The 19,276-nt window shown below is 47.1% G+C and overlaps 1 protein-coding gene across 2 annotated transcripts in view; it reads left to right on the top strand.

The window, feature by feature from the left end:
• The window catches only part of LOC119798258 (transmembrane channel-like protein 3), a 61,379-nt gene that overhangs the window by 16,276 nt on the left and 25,827 nt on the right, over positions 1-19,276 (top strand). The window contains exons 1-4 of one of the 2 annotated variants that reach the window (XM_038307626.1): positions 508-529; positions 13,277-13,493; positions 13,632-13,772; positions 14,793-14,868. In XM_038307626.1, coding sequence (XP_038163554.1) covers positions 517-529; positions 13,277-13,493; positions 13,632-13,772; positions 14,793-14,868 — 447 coding nt within the window. In that variant the 5' untranslated portion in view covers positions 508-516. Of the gene's footprint in view, positions 1-507; positions 530-13,276; positions 13,494-13,631; positions 13,773-14,792; positions 14,869-19,276 lie in introns of those variants that run through there. The other variant, XM_038307627.1, reaches the window with a different exon arrangement.

Here is a 19,276-nt window from a genome sequence, read left to right on the forward strand (position 1 = left end):
TTTAAGCATTTTGCTTGGAATAAAGAGCATAATTTTTTATTATTTTGAGGAGATTTTGGTTGAAAACACAGCCCACCTACATGAGTATCAGTCGGATCAGGTAGAGTTCACAGAGGTCTGACCTTTAAGTGACGTAAGAACACCTGCTAGAATAACATTAAAAACATTAGCAAGCTGTTATAGGGTTACAGCAATCTAAAAAATGGTTTAGGAGTTCTTGATAATTTAAAAGATTTCCCTTTTCAATGAAAAGTTGACTTATCAGTGTGAAATCACTCCTAAACCAGTTTTCAAAGAACAGACATTTTTATCACTTTTTCTGTATTTATTTTTCTAAGCTGTGATTTTCTTTCAGTGTGATGAAGATGCAGCAAACCAGCAGAACATCTGGAGGAATCACTAATTCATCGTTACACCCTCTGCCCAATTCCAGTAAGCCTGCACTGATGCAGCCTGGCTATTTGAGTGGCCCTACCCACTACGGTTTGGGTCGGCCCTTAATGGGGCAGAGCCTCCATGGGAATGGAGGGTTAGTGTTTAAGGGCCCATAACTCACCTGCAGCTAGATGGTTAAGTTCTCCCCATGCTACTCCCAGAGGGTCAGGCAGACCCCCAACATCCCCCCCCCCCCCCCCCCCCCACACACACACACACACACTTAAAGGTACACTATGCAACCTTTTGCACCGCGCAGCCAGAGCAGCAAAGCTGCTTCAGCCACGCGTCAGAACTAACTGGTACAAGCAGCAAAAAGGAAGCAGCAGACGCGATTTTGCTGCTTTTGCTGCGTGAACGTAGCATAACTGCACAAAGATTGCCACTGTGCTAGCAACGAGAATGCTTTTAACTGGGGGGTGTAGCAGTTCTCGCCGTAAAGCAAGACTGACTCTCACGAGACTTCTGAGCCTGTGGGTGCGGGTCGGTGCTCCTGCAGTTGCAAGTGCAGTATTTCCTGACTCATTTAGTCATCCATAACGTTATGGAACACATTAATTAACTGAAAAATGTTGCATAGTGTGCCTTTAAGGCCAAAAAAAAACCTGAAATGAGTTTTTGGAATGTCTGGGAAGGGATGAGGGGATGAATTGATTGGAGTTTTCCTAATATGAAACAACAGCAGTAACCATAAAGTTTTTTTTAAAATCTAAATTCCCTCTCTACTGCCCTCCTGTGGTGGTAGATTAGAAATACACACTGTATATTTAGGATTAAAAAAAAAAAACTGAGTGATTCATTTTGGACTGAAAGATAATGCTGTTTAGAATCAGAGTGTAGATCTACAGATATAGATAATCAGCGTTTGAAACAGTAGAAAGAGGTAAAGAATGGCTGCAGAGCTCCCCTCTCTGCTTTCACCTCAGTAGAGCTGCTGCTAATTTAAACTGACCGAGAACATTTGGAGGCAAACGAGTTGGAAATCAAACAACAGCAACAAACCGCTCAACGTGGCTCTGTTAGCCAATCAGGAACAGAAAACAGACTCTGCTGACTCACCAGAGGGCAATGAGGAGTTATGATTAAACATCCTAAAACTGTTAAATATTTAATTTCTCACTAAATTCTAATGACTGCTGCTATATTCCTCTTTTATTTGTCCAGATTCTGTCCTGAACATGGTCTCTATGCTGCCCTCCTGTGGTGTCAGGTTGTAATTACACATTAAAGTTCTTCAGAATTTTAGAACAAGGAAATCTATTGATGGTAAAAAATGAAATCTCAGTGACTGGTTGTGTTGAAGAAGGTGGATGCTGTCAGATTGTTGTCCTGCTGCTCCTCCTCCTGCTGCTGCTGCTCCTGCTGCTGCGGCTCCTCCTCCTTACTTCTCCTCCTGCTGCTGCTCCTCCTCCTTACTGCTCCTTCTGCTGCTGCTCCTCCTTCTGCTCCTCCTCCTGCTGTTCCTCCTCCTCCTTACTGCTCCTTCTGCTGCTGCTCCTCCTCCTGTGGCTGTTCCTCCTGCTGCTCAGCCCAAAGAAGAGCTCGGTTTAACCCTAACCTGTGTTCTCTGTTCTCTATGGTTTGTAATTTGTTGGCAAAACTGTTTAAAGGCCTTCTTAACTTAAATTCCCTTACGTTTAAATTAATAATATTTTGTAACACCATAAAAAACTAAATGTAAATCTAACTTTCACAACAAATTATCTATTGAACACATTTACTCAGTTTGATTGTTGTGCAAAAACTGCTGTGGCTGAGAAAGGAAGAGGGAAACAGCATTGAAGTGGGCTAATCAGCGTGAATAAAACTTTGGAACAGTCACACAGTGGGAACGGCCACTGAGTGGGAACGGTCACAAAATGGGAATGGTCACACAGTGGGAACGGCCACTCAGTAGGAACGGCCACTAATGCTGCGTTCACCGGACGCAGCTGGCGCGACAGAAGCAGCGACTTTACATGCAAAGTCAATGGTTGACGCGCGTCAAGGCGCAGCAAAAGGTCCCGCAGCGCATTTTGAGCAGCAGGCGCAGCGCGTCTGAGCAGCTGAAGCAGCGCGTAGGGCACGTTTAAGCATCTGACGCGCGTGACGCCCCGCAAACGCACTGCTGCTCGAGATGGAAAAATTTAATTTTTGCTGCTCGACGCGCCGCGTCAACCAATCAGAGAAGCTGATCTGGGAGCTGGCAGGGAGACAGACACATCGCTGATGATACAGATCGCTATGATCACTCCTCTGAAACAGTTTATTGACGCATAAATTAACTTAAAATGTAGAAATCTGCCGGCAGAATATGTTCGCTTTTATTATCCTGCTGCCTGCAGTTTGGATTATTTAGATGAAAAACACCTACCAGCTGCCGCGGTGAACCAGCGAGGAGACGACCCGGCCAGAGGCTGCTGGGAACGGCCACTCAGTAGGAACGGCCACACAGTGGGAACGGCCACACATTGGGAACGGCCACTCAGTGAGAAAGGCCACACATTGGGAACGGCCTCTGAGCGGGAAAGGCCACACAGTGGGAACGGCCACTCAGTAGGAACGGCCACACAGTGGGAACAACCACTCAGTGAGAACGGCCACACATTGGGAACGGCCACTCAGTGAGAACGGCCACACAGTGGGAACGGCCACTCAGTAGAAACGGCCACACAGTGGGAACAACCACTCAGTGAGAACGGCCACACAGTGGGAACAACCACTCAGTGAGAACGGCCACACATTGGGAACGGCCACTCAGTGAGAACGGCCACACATTGGGAACGGCCACTGAGTAGAAACAACCACACATTGTAAACGGCCAGTCAGTGAGAAGGGCCACACATTGGGAACGGCCACTCAGTAGGAACGGCCACACAGTGGGAACGGCCACTCAGTAGGAACGGCCACACATTGGGAACGGCCGATCAGTAGGAACGGCCACACATTGGGAAAGACCACTAAGTGAGAACGGCCACACATTGGGAACGGCCACTCAGTAGGAATGGTCACACAGTGGGAATGGCCACTGAGTGGGAACGGCCACACAGTGGGAACGGCAACACAGTGGGAACGGCCACTCAGTAGGAACGGCCACACATTAGGAACGGCCACTCAGTGGGAACAGCCACACATTGGGAACGGCCACACATTGGGAATGGCCACTCAGTGGGAACAGCCACACAGTGGGAATGGCCACTCAGTAGGAACGGCCACACATTAGGAACGGCCACTCAGTGGGAACAGCCACACATTGGGAACGGCCACACATTAGGAACGGCCACTCAGTGGGAACAGCCACACATTGGGAACGGCCACACAGTGGGAATGGCCACTGAGTGGGAACGGCCACACACTGGGAACGGCAACACAGTGGGAACGGCCACTCAGTAGGAACGGCCACACATTAGGAACGGCCACTCAGTGGGAACAGCCACACATTGGGAACGGCCACACATTGGGAATGGCCACTCAGTGGGAACGGCCACACAGTGGAAACGGCCACTCAGTGGGAACAGCCACACAGTGGGAACGGCCACTCAGTGGGAACGGCCACACATCGGGAATGGCAACACAGTGGGAACGGCCACTCAGTGGGAACGGCCACTCAGTGGGAACGGCCACACATTGGGAATGGCCACTCAGTGGGAACTGCCACTCAGTAGGAACAGCCTCTCAGTAGGAACGGCCACACATTGGGAATGGCCACTCAGTGGGAACTGCCACTCAGTAGGAACAGCCTCTCAGTAGGAACGGCCACACATTGGGAATGGCCACTCAGTGGGAACTGCCACTCAGTAGGATCGGCCTCTCAGTAGGAACGGCCACACATTGGGAATGGCCACTCAGTAGGTACAGTCACACAGTGGGAACAGCCTCTCAGTGGGAACGGCCACTTGAAGTTATACTTTAGCATCGGTTTGACAAATCATGAAATCTTTTAGCAGCAGCATCAAACTGGGCAGGATGTCAAAGTGGACTCAGGTTGCTGATTGGTGGAGGTGGTCGGCTGTCATCTGCTGGGCAGAGCTCCAAGCTTTCTTTCTATCCTTGAATAAAATATAAATTAACAATCTCTGTGTTGACCCTAATACTCCGTTGTAGGTTCTTAGAGTTTTTACCACAAACCTTAAAAAGTCTTTCTATTCACTTCCAGCCGCTACGAACAGCTACAGGAAATCCCCCACAGGTAGGCCGCACTCCCAGCGGTATGCTGGAGGTCTGGAGCTCCCAACAAGAACGGCAAATTATAGCGGGATTATAATCCTGATGAGCAGAGGATGTTTGGAAATGGACTTTCTCACTTAAAAACCTGTTCAAACTATTTTTCCAGCTTGTCTCCATCCAGGTTTAGAGAGATAGTTGGAGTCATCTGCGTGATGCCTTTCATATTTTATCATAATGTTGTGCAATATAGAAGTGATCTGTTAGTGATCTAGTTCAGCTGCAGAGGTAAAGGACAGTGCAGATGAGACTCAGTTGCATTTGATTGTCAATCAGCAGCCTTTATCTGACCAAGGTCCAGGATAAGACAGGAGAAAAGACTGAGAGGGACTTATCCTGAAAGTGATCTAAAATAAGTGGTTTAACCATGACGCTTGTGCTGCTCGCCTTGTTTCTGTAAGTATAAAATGACAACAAGGGTGAGTAATTAAAGTATTGAAAGAAATGCATTCAGTTTCAAGGTTTTATCTTCCAACTTAAATAAAACATTAACCTACTGTATATATAAAGTACACGTGAAACCTGTAAAAGTGTTTTGGCTCCTCCCACTGTCAGTCACAGTCAGTCAGCTGTAGATGTTTCTCCCCTTTGGCTCTAATATAAAAGCATGGCAGCAGATCTAATCATGTTTCTATTGACTCTTCTGGCTTCCATGCTCCATTTTAGAAACTGCTAAAAGCACAATTAGATCATTTTCACTCTAAAATGATTGTTTATGTTCCCAAAGTAGCTGAGCTCTGATTATATTGACCTAATGTTGGATTTACAGTAAAATGAAATCAGTCAAGGAGAAGTGAAGGAAAAGTTTTTTTTCTACAATATCGTTTCCAGTGGTGGTGAGATATCTGCATGAGTTACTGGAGTATAATAGCTGTTAAAAAATAAGATGGTCACTGAAACCAATAATCCTCTATGCTCTTCTTAAAGTGACGTAACAGAGAACAGATCAGTTCTAATTTCTAATTATAACTAAGTGCTAGAGCATTCAGTCTTTATGGGAATTAAAAATCTGGAGCAGAAGAGAGGATGACTGAGATCTAATTGCAGCCACAGTCCCACAGTCCAGGACTGAGGAGACCAACCCCCCCATATGGATGGATGGATGGATGATGGATTGGTTGATGGATGGATGGATGAAAGGATGATGGATTGATGGGTGGATGGATGGATGGATGAAATGATGATGGATTGATGGATTGATGGATGGATCATGGATAGATGATGGTTTGCTGGATGGATGGATGGATGATGGATGGATGATGGAGGGATGGATGTATGTATGGATGAAAGGATGATGGATTGATGGATGGATCATGGATGGATGATGGTTTGATGGATGGATGGATGGATGGATCATGGATGGATGATGGTTTGATGGATGGATGGATGGATGAAAGGATGATGGAGGGATGGATGGATGGATCAATGGATGATGGTTTGATGGATGGATGGAAGGATGGATGATGGTTTGATGGATGGATGGATGATGGATGGACGGATGATGGAGGGATGGATGGATGGATGATGGTTTGATGGATGGATGGATGGATGGATGAAAGGATGATGGATGGATGGATGATAGAGGGATGGATGGATGGGTGGATGGATGATGGATGGATGGATGGATGAATGATGGAGGGATGGATGGATGGATGGATGATGGATGGGATGGATGGATGGATGGATGGATCATGGATGGATGATGGTTTGATGGATGGATGGATGGATGATGGAGGGATGGATGGATGGATGATGGATGGGAATGGATGAATGGATGGATGATGGTTGGATGGATGGATGATGGATGGGAATGGATGGATGGATGGATGATGGTTGGATGGATGGATGATGGATGGGAATGGATGGATGATAGTTGGATGGATGGATGATGGATGGATGAATGGATGATGGTTCAATGGATGGATGGATGGTTGGATGGAGGGATGGATGGAGGGATGGATGGATGATGGATGGGAATGGATGGATGGATGGATGATGGTTGGATGGATAGATGATGGATGGATGGATGGATGGATGGATGGATGATGGTTCGATGGATGGATGGATGATGGTTCGATGGATGATGGATGGATGGATGGATGGATGGATGGATGGATGATGGATGGATGGATGGATGATGGATGGATGATGGATGGATGGATGATGGATGGATGGATGATGGATGGATGATGGATGGATGATGGATGGATGATGGATGGATGGATGATGGATGGATGGATGGATGGATGATGGATGGATGATGGATGGATGGATGATGGATGGATGGATGGATGGATGGATGGATGGATGATGGATGGATGGATGGATGGATGGATGGATGGATGGATGGATGGATGGATGATGGATGGATGATGGATGATGGATGATGATGGATGGATGATGGATGGATGGATGGATGGATGATGGATGGATGGATGGATGATGGATGATGGATGGATGATGGATGATGGATGGATGATGGATGATGGATGGATGGATGGATGATGGATGATGGATGGATGATGATGGATGGATGATGGATGGATGATGGATGGATGGATGGATGGATGGATGGATGGATGGATGGATGATGGATGGATGATGGATGATGGATGGATGGATGGATGGATGGATGATGGATGGATGGATGGATGGATGGATGGATGGATGGATGATGGATGATGGATGGATGGATGGATGATGGATGGATGGATGGATGGATGATGGATGGATGGATGGATGATGATGGATGGATGATGGATGGATGGATGGATGGATGGATGATGGATGGATGGATGGATGGATGATGGATGGATGGATGGATGATGGATGGATGGATGATGATGGATGGATGGATGGATGGATGGATGGATGATGGATGGATGGATGATGGATGATGGATGGATGGATGGATGGATGGATGGATGGATGGATGGATGGATGAGATGGATGGATGGATGATGGATGGATGATGGATGGATGGATGGATGGATGGATGGATGATGGATGGATGGATGGATGGATGGATGGATGGATGATGGATGGATGGATGGATGGATGGATGATGGATGGATGGATGGATGGATGGATGATGGATGGGATGGATGGATGGATGGATGGATCATGGATGGATGATGGTTTGATGGATGGATGGATGGATGATGGAGGGATGGATGGATGGATGATGGATGGGAATGGATGAATGGATGGATGATGGTTGGATGGATGGATGATGGATGGGAATGGATGGATGGATGGATGATGGTTGGATGGATGGATGATGGATGGGAATGGATGGATGATAGTTGGATGGATGGATGATGGATGGATGAATGGATGATGGTTCAATGGATGGATGGATGGTTGGATGGAGGGATGGATGGAGGGATGGATGGATGATGGATGGGAATGGATGGATGGATGGATGATGGTTGGATGGATAGATGATGGATGGATGGATGGATGGATGGATGGATGATGGTTCGATGGATGGATGGATGATGGTTCGATGGATTGTTGGATGGATCATGGATGGATGGATGGATGGATGGATGATGGTTGGATGGATGGATGGAGGGGAATGGAAGGATGGATGGATGGATGATGGTTGGATGGATGGATGGAGGGGAATGGATGGATGGATGGATAATGGTTGGATGGATCATGGATGGATGGATGATGGTTGGATGGATGAACGGATGATGGATGGAAGATGGATGGATGATGGATGGACGGATGGATGGATGGATGATGGTTGGATGGATGAACGGTTGATGGATGGAAGATGGATGGATGATGGATGGACGGATGGATGGATGGATGATGGATGGATGATGGTTGGAAGATGGATGGATGGATGATGGATGGATGATGGAGGCATGGATGGATGGATGATGGAGGGATGGATGAATGGATGATGGATGGATGGATGGATGATGGAGGGATGGATGGATGGATGGATGATGGTTGGGATGGATGGATGGATGAATGAAAGGATGATGGAGGGATGGATGGATGGATGATGGATGGGAATGGATGGATGGATGGATGAATGATGGTTGGATGATGGATGGTAATGGATGGATGGATGGATGATGGTTTGATGGATGGATGGATGGATGATGGATGGATGGATGGACAGATGATGGTTGGATGGATCATGGACGGATGGATGGATGGATGATGGTTGGATGGATGGACGGATGATGGTTGGTTGGATGGATGGATGGATGGAAATGGATGGATGGATGATGGAGGGATGGATGTATGTATGGATGAAAGGATGATGGATTGATGGATGGATCATGGATGGATGATGGTTTGATGGATGGATGGATGGATCATGGATGGATGATGGATTGATGGATGGATGGATGGATGGAAGGATGATGGAGGGATGGATGGATGGATGAATGGATGATGGATTGATGGATGGATGGAAGGATGGATGATGGATGGATGGATGGATGGATGATGGATGGATGGATGATGGAGGGATGGATGGATGGATGATGGATTGATGGATGGATGGATGGATGGATGAAGGATGATGGATGGATGGATGATAGATGGATGGATGGATGGATGGATGGATGATGGATGGATGGATGGATGATGATGGATGGATGGATGGATGGATGGATGGATGATGGATGGGATGGATGGATGGATGGATGGATGATGGATGGATGATGGATGGATGGATGGATGGATGGATGATGGATGGATGGATGGATGGATGATGGATGGGATGGATGATGGATGGATGATGGATGGATGGATGGATGATGGATGGATGGATGGATGGATGGATGATGGATGGATGGATGGATGATGGATGGATGGATGGATGATGATGGATGGATGGATGATGGATGGATGATGGATGATGGATGGATGGATGGATGGATGGATGGATGGATGGATGGATGGATGGATGGATGATGGATGGAATGGATGGATGGATGGATGATGGATGGATGGATGGATGATGGATGGATGGATGGATGGATGGATGGATGATGGATGGATGGATGGATGGATGATGGATCGATGGATTGTTGGATGGATCATGGATGGATGGATGGATGGATGGATGATGGTTGGATGGATGGATGGAGGGGAATGGAAGGATGGATGGATGGATGATGGTTGGATGGATGGATGGAGGGGAATGGATGGATGGATGGATAATGGTTGGATGGATCATGGATGGATGGATGATGGTTGGATGGATGAACGGATGATGGATGGAAGATGGATGGATGATGGATGGACGGATGGATGGATGGATGATGGTTGGATGGATGAACGGATGATGGATGGAAGATGGATGGATGATGGATGGACGGATGGATGGATGGATGATGGATGGATGATGGTTGGAAGATGGATGGATGGATGATGGATGGATGGATGATGGAGGCATGGATGGATGGATGATGGAGGGATGGATGAATGGATGATGGATGGATGGATGGATGATGGAGGGATGGATGGATGGATGGATGATGGTTGGGATGGATGGATGGATGAATGAATGGATGATGGATGGATGGATGGATGGATGGATGGATGGATGGATGGATGGATGGATGATGATGGATGGATGATGGATGGATGGATGGATGGATGGATGGATGGATTGATGGATGGATGGATGGATGATGGATGGATGGATGGAAGATGATGGATGGATGGATGATGGATGGATGGATGGATGGATGATGGATGGATGGATGGATGGATGATGGATGGATGGATGGATGGATGGATGGATGGATGGATGGATGGATGATGGATGGATGGATGGATGGATGGATGATGGATGGATGGATGATGGATGGATGGATGGATGGATGATGGATGGATGGATGATGGATGGATGGATGATGGATGGATGGATGGAAGATGGATGGATGGATGGATGATGGATGGATGATGGATAGATGGATGATGGATGGATGGATGGATGATGGATGGATGGATGATGGATGGATGATGGATGGATGGATGGATGGATGGATGGATGATGGATGGATGGATGGATGGATGGATGATGGATGATGGATGGATGGATGATGGATGGATGGATGGATGATGGATGGATGGATGGATGGATGATGGATGGATGGATGGATGGATGGATGGATGATGGATGGATGGATGGATGGATGATGGATGGATGGATGATGGATGGATGATGGATGGATGGATGGATGGATGGATGGATGGATGGATGGATGGATGGATGGATGGATGATGGATGGATGGATGATGGATGGATGGATGATGGATGGATGGATGGATGGATGGATGGATGGATGGATGATGGATGGATGGATGGATGGATGGATGGATGGATGGATGATGGATGATGATGGATGGATGGATGGATGATGGATGATGGATGATGGATGATGGATGGATGGATGATGATGGATGGATGGATGATGGATGGATGATGGATGGATGGATGGATGGATGGATGGATGATGGATGGATGGATGGATGGATGGATTGATGGTTGGATGGATGGATGGATGATGGATGGATGGAAGATGGATTGATGGATAGATGATGGTTAGATGGATGATGGTTGGATGGATGGAAGATGGATTGATGGATGGATGGATGATGGATGGATGATGGTTGGATGGATGATGGTTGGATGGATGGAAGATGGATGGATGGATAGATGGATGGATGCTGGATGGATGGATGATGGTTGGATGGAGGGATTGATGGATGAAAGATGGATGGATGATGGATGGATGGATGATCATGGATGGATGGATGGATTGATGATCATGGATGGATGGATGGATGGATGATGGATGGGTGATGGATGGATGGATGGATGGATTGATGGTTGGATGGATGGAAGATGGATGGATGGATGGATGGTTGGATGAATGGAAGATGGATGGATGGATGTATGGATGAAAGGATGATGGATTGATGGATGGATCATGGATGGATGATGGTTTGATGGATGGATGGATGATGGAGGGATGGATGGATGGATCATGGATGGATGATGGTTTGATGGATGGATGGATGGATGAAAGGATGATGGAGGGATGGATGGATGGATGATGGATGGATGATGGTTTGATGGATGGATGGATGAATGATGGATGGATGGATGGATTGATGGAGGATGATGGATGGATGGATGATGGATGGATGAATGGATGGATGATGGAGGGATGGATGGATGATGGATGGGAATGGATGGATGGATGGATGATGATTGGATGGATGGATGATGGATGGGAATGGATAGATGGATGGATGATGGTTGGATGGATGGAAGATGGATGTGAATGGATGGATGGATGGATGATGGTTGGATGGATGGATGATGGATGGATGGATGATGGTTCGATGGATGGATGGATGGATGGATGATGGTTGGATGGATGGATGGATGGATGATGGATGGGAATGGATGGATGGATAGATGATGGTTGGATGGATGGATGATGGATGGATGGATGGATGGATGATGGTTCGATGGATGGATGGATGGATGATGGTTCGATGGATGGATGGATGGATGATGGTTCGATGGATTGTTGGATGGAACATGGATGGATAGATGGATGGATGGATGATGGTTTGATGGATGGACGGATGATGGTTGATGGATGGATGGAGGGGAATGGATGGATGGATGGATGATGGTTGGATGGATAGAGGATGGATGGGAATGGATGGATGGATGGATAATGGTTGGATGGAAAAATGGATGATGGTTGGATGGATCATGGATGGATGGATGGATGATGGTTGGATGGATGGACGGATGATGGATGGATAGATGATTGATGGATGGATGATGGTTGGATGGATGGAAGATGGATGGATGATGGATGGAAGATGGATGGATGGATGATGGATGGATGGATGATGGAGGGATGGATGGATGGATGATGGGGGATGGATGGATGGATGATGGAGGGATGGATGGATGATGGATGGATGGATGGATGATGGAGGGATGGATGGATGGATGATGGATGGGATGGATGGATGAAAGGATGATGGAGGGATGGATGGATGGATGATGGATGTGAATGGATGGATGGATGGATGATGGTTGGATGGATTGATGATGGATGGGAATGGATGGATGGATGGATGATGGTTCGATGGATGGATGGATGGATGGATGATGGTTGGATGGATGGATGGATGATGGTTGGATGGATCATGGATGGATGGATGGATGATGGTTGGATGGATGATGGTTGGATGGATGGATGGATGATGGTTGGATGGATGGACGGATGACGGTTGGATGGATGGATGGGAATGGATGGATGGATTGATGGATGAAAGATGGATGGATGATAGATGGATGGATGGATGACGGTTGGATGGATGGATGGGAATGGATGGATGATGGATGGAAGATGGATGGATGTATGATGGTTGGATGATGGTTGGAAGATGGTTGGATGGATGGATGAGGGATGGATGGATGGATGGATGATGGATGGAAGATGGATGGATGTATGATGGTTGGATGATGGTTGGAAGATGGTTGGATGGATGGATGAGGGATGGATGGATGGACGGATGGATGAGAGAACAGTGCATACTCTGTGTGATCCAGCGCTGTCCCTTTAAGGGTCTCCTGCTGCGCCTCCTGTTGCTGCTGCTGATGAGGAGGAGGAGCAGCAGACACCAGCAGCAGGTCTCTCCCAGTCGGAGCTCAGAGGAGGCGCCGTCAGCATGAGCTCAGCATCTGAACCTGTGGCTCCCAGCAGCAGGTCCCTGTCTGCTGCCAGGAGACATCGGAGCGTCCGGAAGAACTCCAGGAGGCTTTACTCTGCTTACCAGCAGGGGTGAGTGGATCTACTGGGCTGAAGGTCTGAGCAGGCAGAGAGAGGAGAGAAGCTGTTCTGGGTCCCATCATCTGCTTTAAGGTCTGTGAACCCGTCAGGGTCATCTCCTCAGGCTTCTTTCTTTTGCATGTCCTGCAGCTCCTCAGAGGAAGAGGCTGATAAGGAGGTGGACAGCAACGACCCAGAAGAAATGTTCCAGAACATTCAGTACCAGAAAGAGATCATCGCAAACATTTGCTCCAGGCCCTGGCCAATGAGACGGAAGCTCAAAGTTCTGAAGTATACTTCCTCATGTTTTTTCTTCCTTCCAGCGTTCGGATCAGAACCAGCAGCTCTTTTCCTATCAGAAAAACGCTGAAAAAGCTTTAAGCTGAATGAGAAAAATTGGTTCTGGTTTGAACCCATTCTGAGGAACAGGCTGATGAAGCCAGCAGGCTTTGGCTGGATCATCTACTGGGTCTAGATCTAGGCGCTTCCTTCATCTGAACATTGAAGCTGCTGAGGTGTGTGGAGCAGCAGGAGTGCTGGAACAGGCGGGATGTGCTGAGTGTGCCGTGGCTAACAGCTTTTATATGGGCAGTCAGTTTTTACTGCAGAGCTTTTATTACCTTCATCAGGGAGACGCTGCGCTTTTCCAGCCTGGCTGCCTGTCTGTGATTACTGCAGCCGCAGCCGGGCTGTCACGCCTCCAACTATCCATCTTCATCCTTAGATTAACCAGGAATCAACCGAACAGGAACCGCTGGGGCCAGATGTTTCAGGCTAGAAATGTGTCAAATTCTTGCTTTTAAATGAGAGGAACGAAGGATTTGATACTGAGCAGCATCATTTCACTCTTTCAGCATTCCTGCTCCTCCCACCTTTAGCAGCACCCCCCCCCCCACCCCCCCCCCCCCACCCCCCCCAGAGATCCAGTCCAACGGAGACCTGGTGAGACAGAGAACTGGTCTGACAGAGACTCGGTCCAATTGACAGGGATCCTCCGTCTTCAGGACTGAGCTCCATTAATCCAGCAATTAAATGGCCTGCTGAGCTAAATGGACCTGTTGCTCTGGAAGGGCTTTGCTGCGATCTGATTGGTTGATTGAGACGGAAGCAAATCTGTCACAATATATTGATTTTGTTTCATCTCAGGGTTTCTGCTCAGTTATAGTTTCTCCTGAATCAGACGTCATCTTAGAGGAGGTCCACATGTACTGGCCCAGTGGACCCCAGTATGTTTGACAGCCAGACTTCAGTCAAATGCTTCTGCTGCTCAGCTGCCCCACAGACAGCAAGTAACCAATCTGTCTTTTCTAGGCAAGCCCGAGAGATTGTCCTGAAGTACGAAGGCCAGCTGACAAGAACCAGAGGCTATCAGACGGCTGGAGCTGATGTATGTCCACCTTCATTTGGCTTTTCTTTAGCAGCTGAGGCTGACCAGGATCTTAAAAGAGAACAACAAGGAAGAGACTTTATTATAATCTCAAGGTTGATGTTTATTGGCTTCAAAGACATCAGCCCTGCCCGCGAACCAGGTCTGATTGAAGCCATTATTCCCCCTGAACCAGAGTCAGGAGAAACTTCCCTCCTTTTGGCAGCACATTATGTCGCAGTATAACGCAGCACGTTACGTCGCAGTCTTCAGACATGCTGAAGATGTTGCCTTGTAGTGTGGATGAATGGATAGATTGGCCCACCTGTCCCACCGCATCCTAAAATGATGCCGGATGATTAGTCCGCTGGTTGCCGTGGTCCTCTCAACATCAGAACGTTTCTTAAATTATGCAATAAATCAGTAAATGGGCCCTATACTGAAGCTTAAAGTATAATGCCCTCGCCTCAAATTATCTTCAATTTTACTTTTATTGAACAACAGCCACAGAAAAGAGAACTTTTATCTGAGCTCTGTGAGCACTAACCTGGAAGCTGTTGCTGCTGCAGTGCATGCTGGGACAGCTGTCAGACTGGAGAATGGATAAGTCTGCTCTGATGCATGCTGGGTAAAGAGGGAGGGGCCAGAATAACATCCGGGGACTTTGTCCATTTTAAGCTCCTGTTACACCTTGACCATTTAGACCAGCATATTCCTGACATACGAAAAATCTGGCAAAGACGCTGGCATACGTTGGATAAGATACGAGCACTGTGAAACACGCTGAAGCACGCTGAAACACGGTGAAGCCTTTTGAGCTAATTTTATACTCATGAAGCACTTTAAGCTCATGAAGCATTCTAAGTCAATTTTAAGCTCCTGTCACACCTTGAGCATTTAGACCAGGGTATTCCTGACTTACGAAAAATCTGGAAAAAACACTGGCATACATTGGATAAGTTATTGGTACACTGAAGCACGCTGAAACATGCTGAAACACGTTGAAGCATGCTGAAACCCGCTGAAGCACACTAAAGCATGCTGAAACACGCTGAAGCACGCTGAAACATGGCGAAGCACGCGGACACACGCTGAAACGCGCTGAAGCACATTGAAACACGCTGAAGCACACTGAAGCATGCTGAAAGACACTGGAACATGCTTGAACACACTGAAACACGCTGAAGCATACAGAAACACTCTGAAACATGCTGAAGCACACTAAAACATGCGGAAACACACTGAAGCTATCTGAAACACGCTGAAGTACACTAATAAACACTGAAACAAGCTGAAGCACGCTGAAACACACTGAAACACGCAGAAACACGCTGAAAAACGCTGAAACACGCTAAAGCATGCTGAAACACACTGAAACATGCTGAAAAATGCTGAAACATGCTGAAGCATGCTGAAACAAGCTGGAACACACTAAAACACGCTGAAGCACACTAATAAACACTGAAGCACACTGAAACATGCTGAAGCAGGCCGAAACACGCTGAAGCACGCTGAAGCATGCTGAAAGAACATGCTGGAACATGCTTGAACACACTGAAACATGCTGAAGCACACTAAAACAGGCTGAAACACGCTGAAGCTATCTGAAACACGCTGAAGTACACTAAAAAACACTGAAGCATTCTGAAACACGCTGAAGCACGCTGAAGCACACTGAAACATCCTGAAGCACACTGAAGCATGCTGAAAGACGCTGGAACACGCTTAAACACACTGAAACATGCTGAAGCACACAGAAACACTCTGAAACATGCTTAAGCACACTAAAACATGCTGAAACACGCTGAAGCTATCTGAAACACACTGAAGCACACTAATAAACACTGAAGCATTCTGAAACACGCTGAAACTTGGCAAAGTACGCGGACACACGCTGAAGCGCGCTGAAGCACATTGAAACACGCTGAAGCACACTGAAGCATGCTGAAAGACGCTGGAACATGCTTGAACACACTGAAGCACACAGAAACACTCTGAAACATGCTGAAGCACACTAAAACATGCTGAAACACGCTGAAGCTATCTGAAACACGCTGAAGTACACTAATAAACACTGAAGCATTCTGAAACACGCTGAAACGCGCTGAAGCACGCTGAAACAGGCCGAAGCACGCAGAAACACGCTGAAGCACACTGAAACTCACTGAAGCACACTGAAACATGCTGAAACACGCTGAAGCACGGTGGGACATGCTGAAGTATGCCGAAACACACTGAAACAAGCTGAGGCATTTTTATAATCAGAATCAGAAATACTTTAATAATCCCAGAGGGAAATTACTTTTAAGCACTCTGAAGCACTGTGTAACACTGTAAAACATGCTGAAGCACGCTAAAACATGCTGAAACATGCTGAAGCACTCTGTAACACTGTAAAACACGCTGAAGCACGCTAAAACACGCTGAAACACGCTGAAGCACTCTGTAACACTTTAAAACCCGCTGAAGCACGCTAAAACACACTGAAACACGCTGGAACCCTGTGAAACATGCTGAAGCACGCTTAAACCCGCTGAAGCACTCTGAAGCACTCTGGAACACTGTGAAACACCCTAAACACGCTGAAACATGCTGAAACTCACTGAAGCACACTGAAACATGCTGAAATACGCCGAAGCATGCTGAAACACGCTGAAGCACGCTTAAACCCGCTGAAGCACTCTGAAGCACTCTGGAACACTGTGAAACACCCTAAACACGCTGAAACATGCTGAAACATGCTGAAACTCACTGAAGCACACTGAAACATGCTGAAATACGCCGAAGCATGCTGATACACGCTGAAGCACCCTGAAACACGCTGAGGTACATTGGAACAAGATGAAGTACGCTGGAACACGCTGAAACACCCTGAAACACGCTGAAACACATTGAAATCGCTGACATATGGTGAGTATGTTGTTGACATAGGCTCATCCGTGATCCATCAGTTCCAGGTCAGTTATCTGATGGCTGACATCCATTCAGTGTCAGTTCCTCATCAGTTGTGGCGTCTAGCTGATCCTAAACCTCTGAGTAACTTCTGTGTAACTTATCTAGAACGTCTCTCCAACGCATATCAACGTATCTGACGTGTTCCAGACGAGCGCTGAACGTGTTTCTAACTTCCAGCTACTGTATAATGGCATATTGGCAGCGTTTTGGTATAAAGGGGGTTCACAGGAGGAAACCGTCAGTTCTCCTCCAGACTTCATCCTCATCATAGGGTGAGCCAGAAGGTGAGGGTGATGGATCCTCCCTGCGTTCACGCCCACCACCAACACACTTCCTAGCAGACATGACGCTCAATCTGCTGACACCAAAAACCTGCTTTCTTTTTATTCATCCTTTTCTTTTGGTGGGCGGTAAACAGCAGCTAGGTTAATAATATCAGAGACATATTTTTCTGCAGGCCGGACGCCTCCGGGCGCATCGCTGCCCCCCTCAGGACACTGGCTGGTGCATCATTTCATGGGCGTTACGCTGACGTGCGTTATGCAGAAGTTAGGTTGTTGTTGGACAGAAGTTCTGGACTCGTTAGGAATAATCTATGTTTACGCCCAGAATAGAAAGAATCCATAAAAAGTTCAGTGTATGCCAGCGCTTTAGGAGATTCTGGAACAGCAGAATCTTCTAAAATGCTAGAATCTTACAGAATTAGGCTACGTTCACACTGCTGGCCTTGATGCTCAATTCCCATTTTTTTGTGAAAGCCGATTTTTTTTGCCTTGCCGTTCATATTTCCAAATATATGCGACTTCTATGTGATCTCCTGTGTGAACCGCAGTCATACAATGCAAGTGTCCATTATGCGCAGTAGAGGACGCAATGACGTCACAAGCCAGCGTGCTCTGTGTTTATGGCAGTGAACATGATGGTAGCGCCGGCACGCATCTAGTGATCTTTTCATTATGGTTAAACATAAATACTGCTCTCCGCATCATCGCCTGCCATGGTTGTTGTTTTTCTTGCCGCTTCTGCGTAGCAAGACCCAGAATAGTGACCTTTGTCGGGTATTAATGTCGCTCAGGTCGGATGAATGCAACCTGGCCGTTCAGACACAGGTGGCATTTGAAAAGATCAGATTTGTATCGGATTCAGGACCACAGAGCCAAGTGGCATGGGTCGCATTGGAAAAATTCAGATCTGTGTTGTTCAGACTGCCATCAAAAGATCAGATCCAGGTCGGATATGGGCCAAAAAAACGGATTTGGGTCACTTCATGCTGCAGTGTGAAAGTAGCACATACGCTAGATAAATCGTCCAGGTGTGACAGGGGCTTTAGATCTGGTTCTTATGAACTGGAATGGCGCTGGGGCGGAGGCTGAGGACGTTTTACGAGCACACAAGAATGCACAAGTAAGAAAGAAATTTTTTGTGAATCACAGGAACCCAACGATGTCCTGAGTGACTAGGCAGATCAACCCGC

This window comes from Cyprinodon tularosa, unplaced genomic scaffold, assembly GCF_016077235.1.
Source record: "Cyprinodon tularosa strain WSP-4 unplaced genomic scaffold, ASM1607723v1 ctg616, whole genome shotgun sequence".
Taxonomy (NCBI): domain Eukaryota; kingdom Metazoa; phylum Chordata; class Actinopteri; order Cyprinodontiformes; family Cyprinodontidae; genus Cyprinodon; species Cyprinodon tularosa.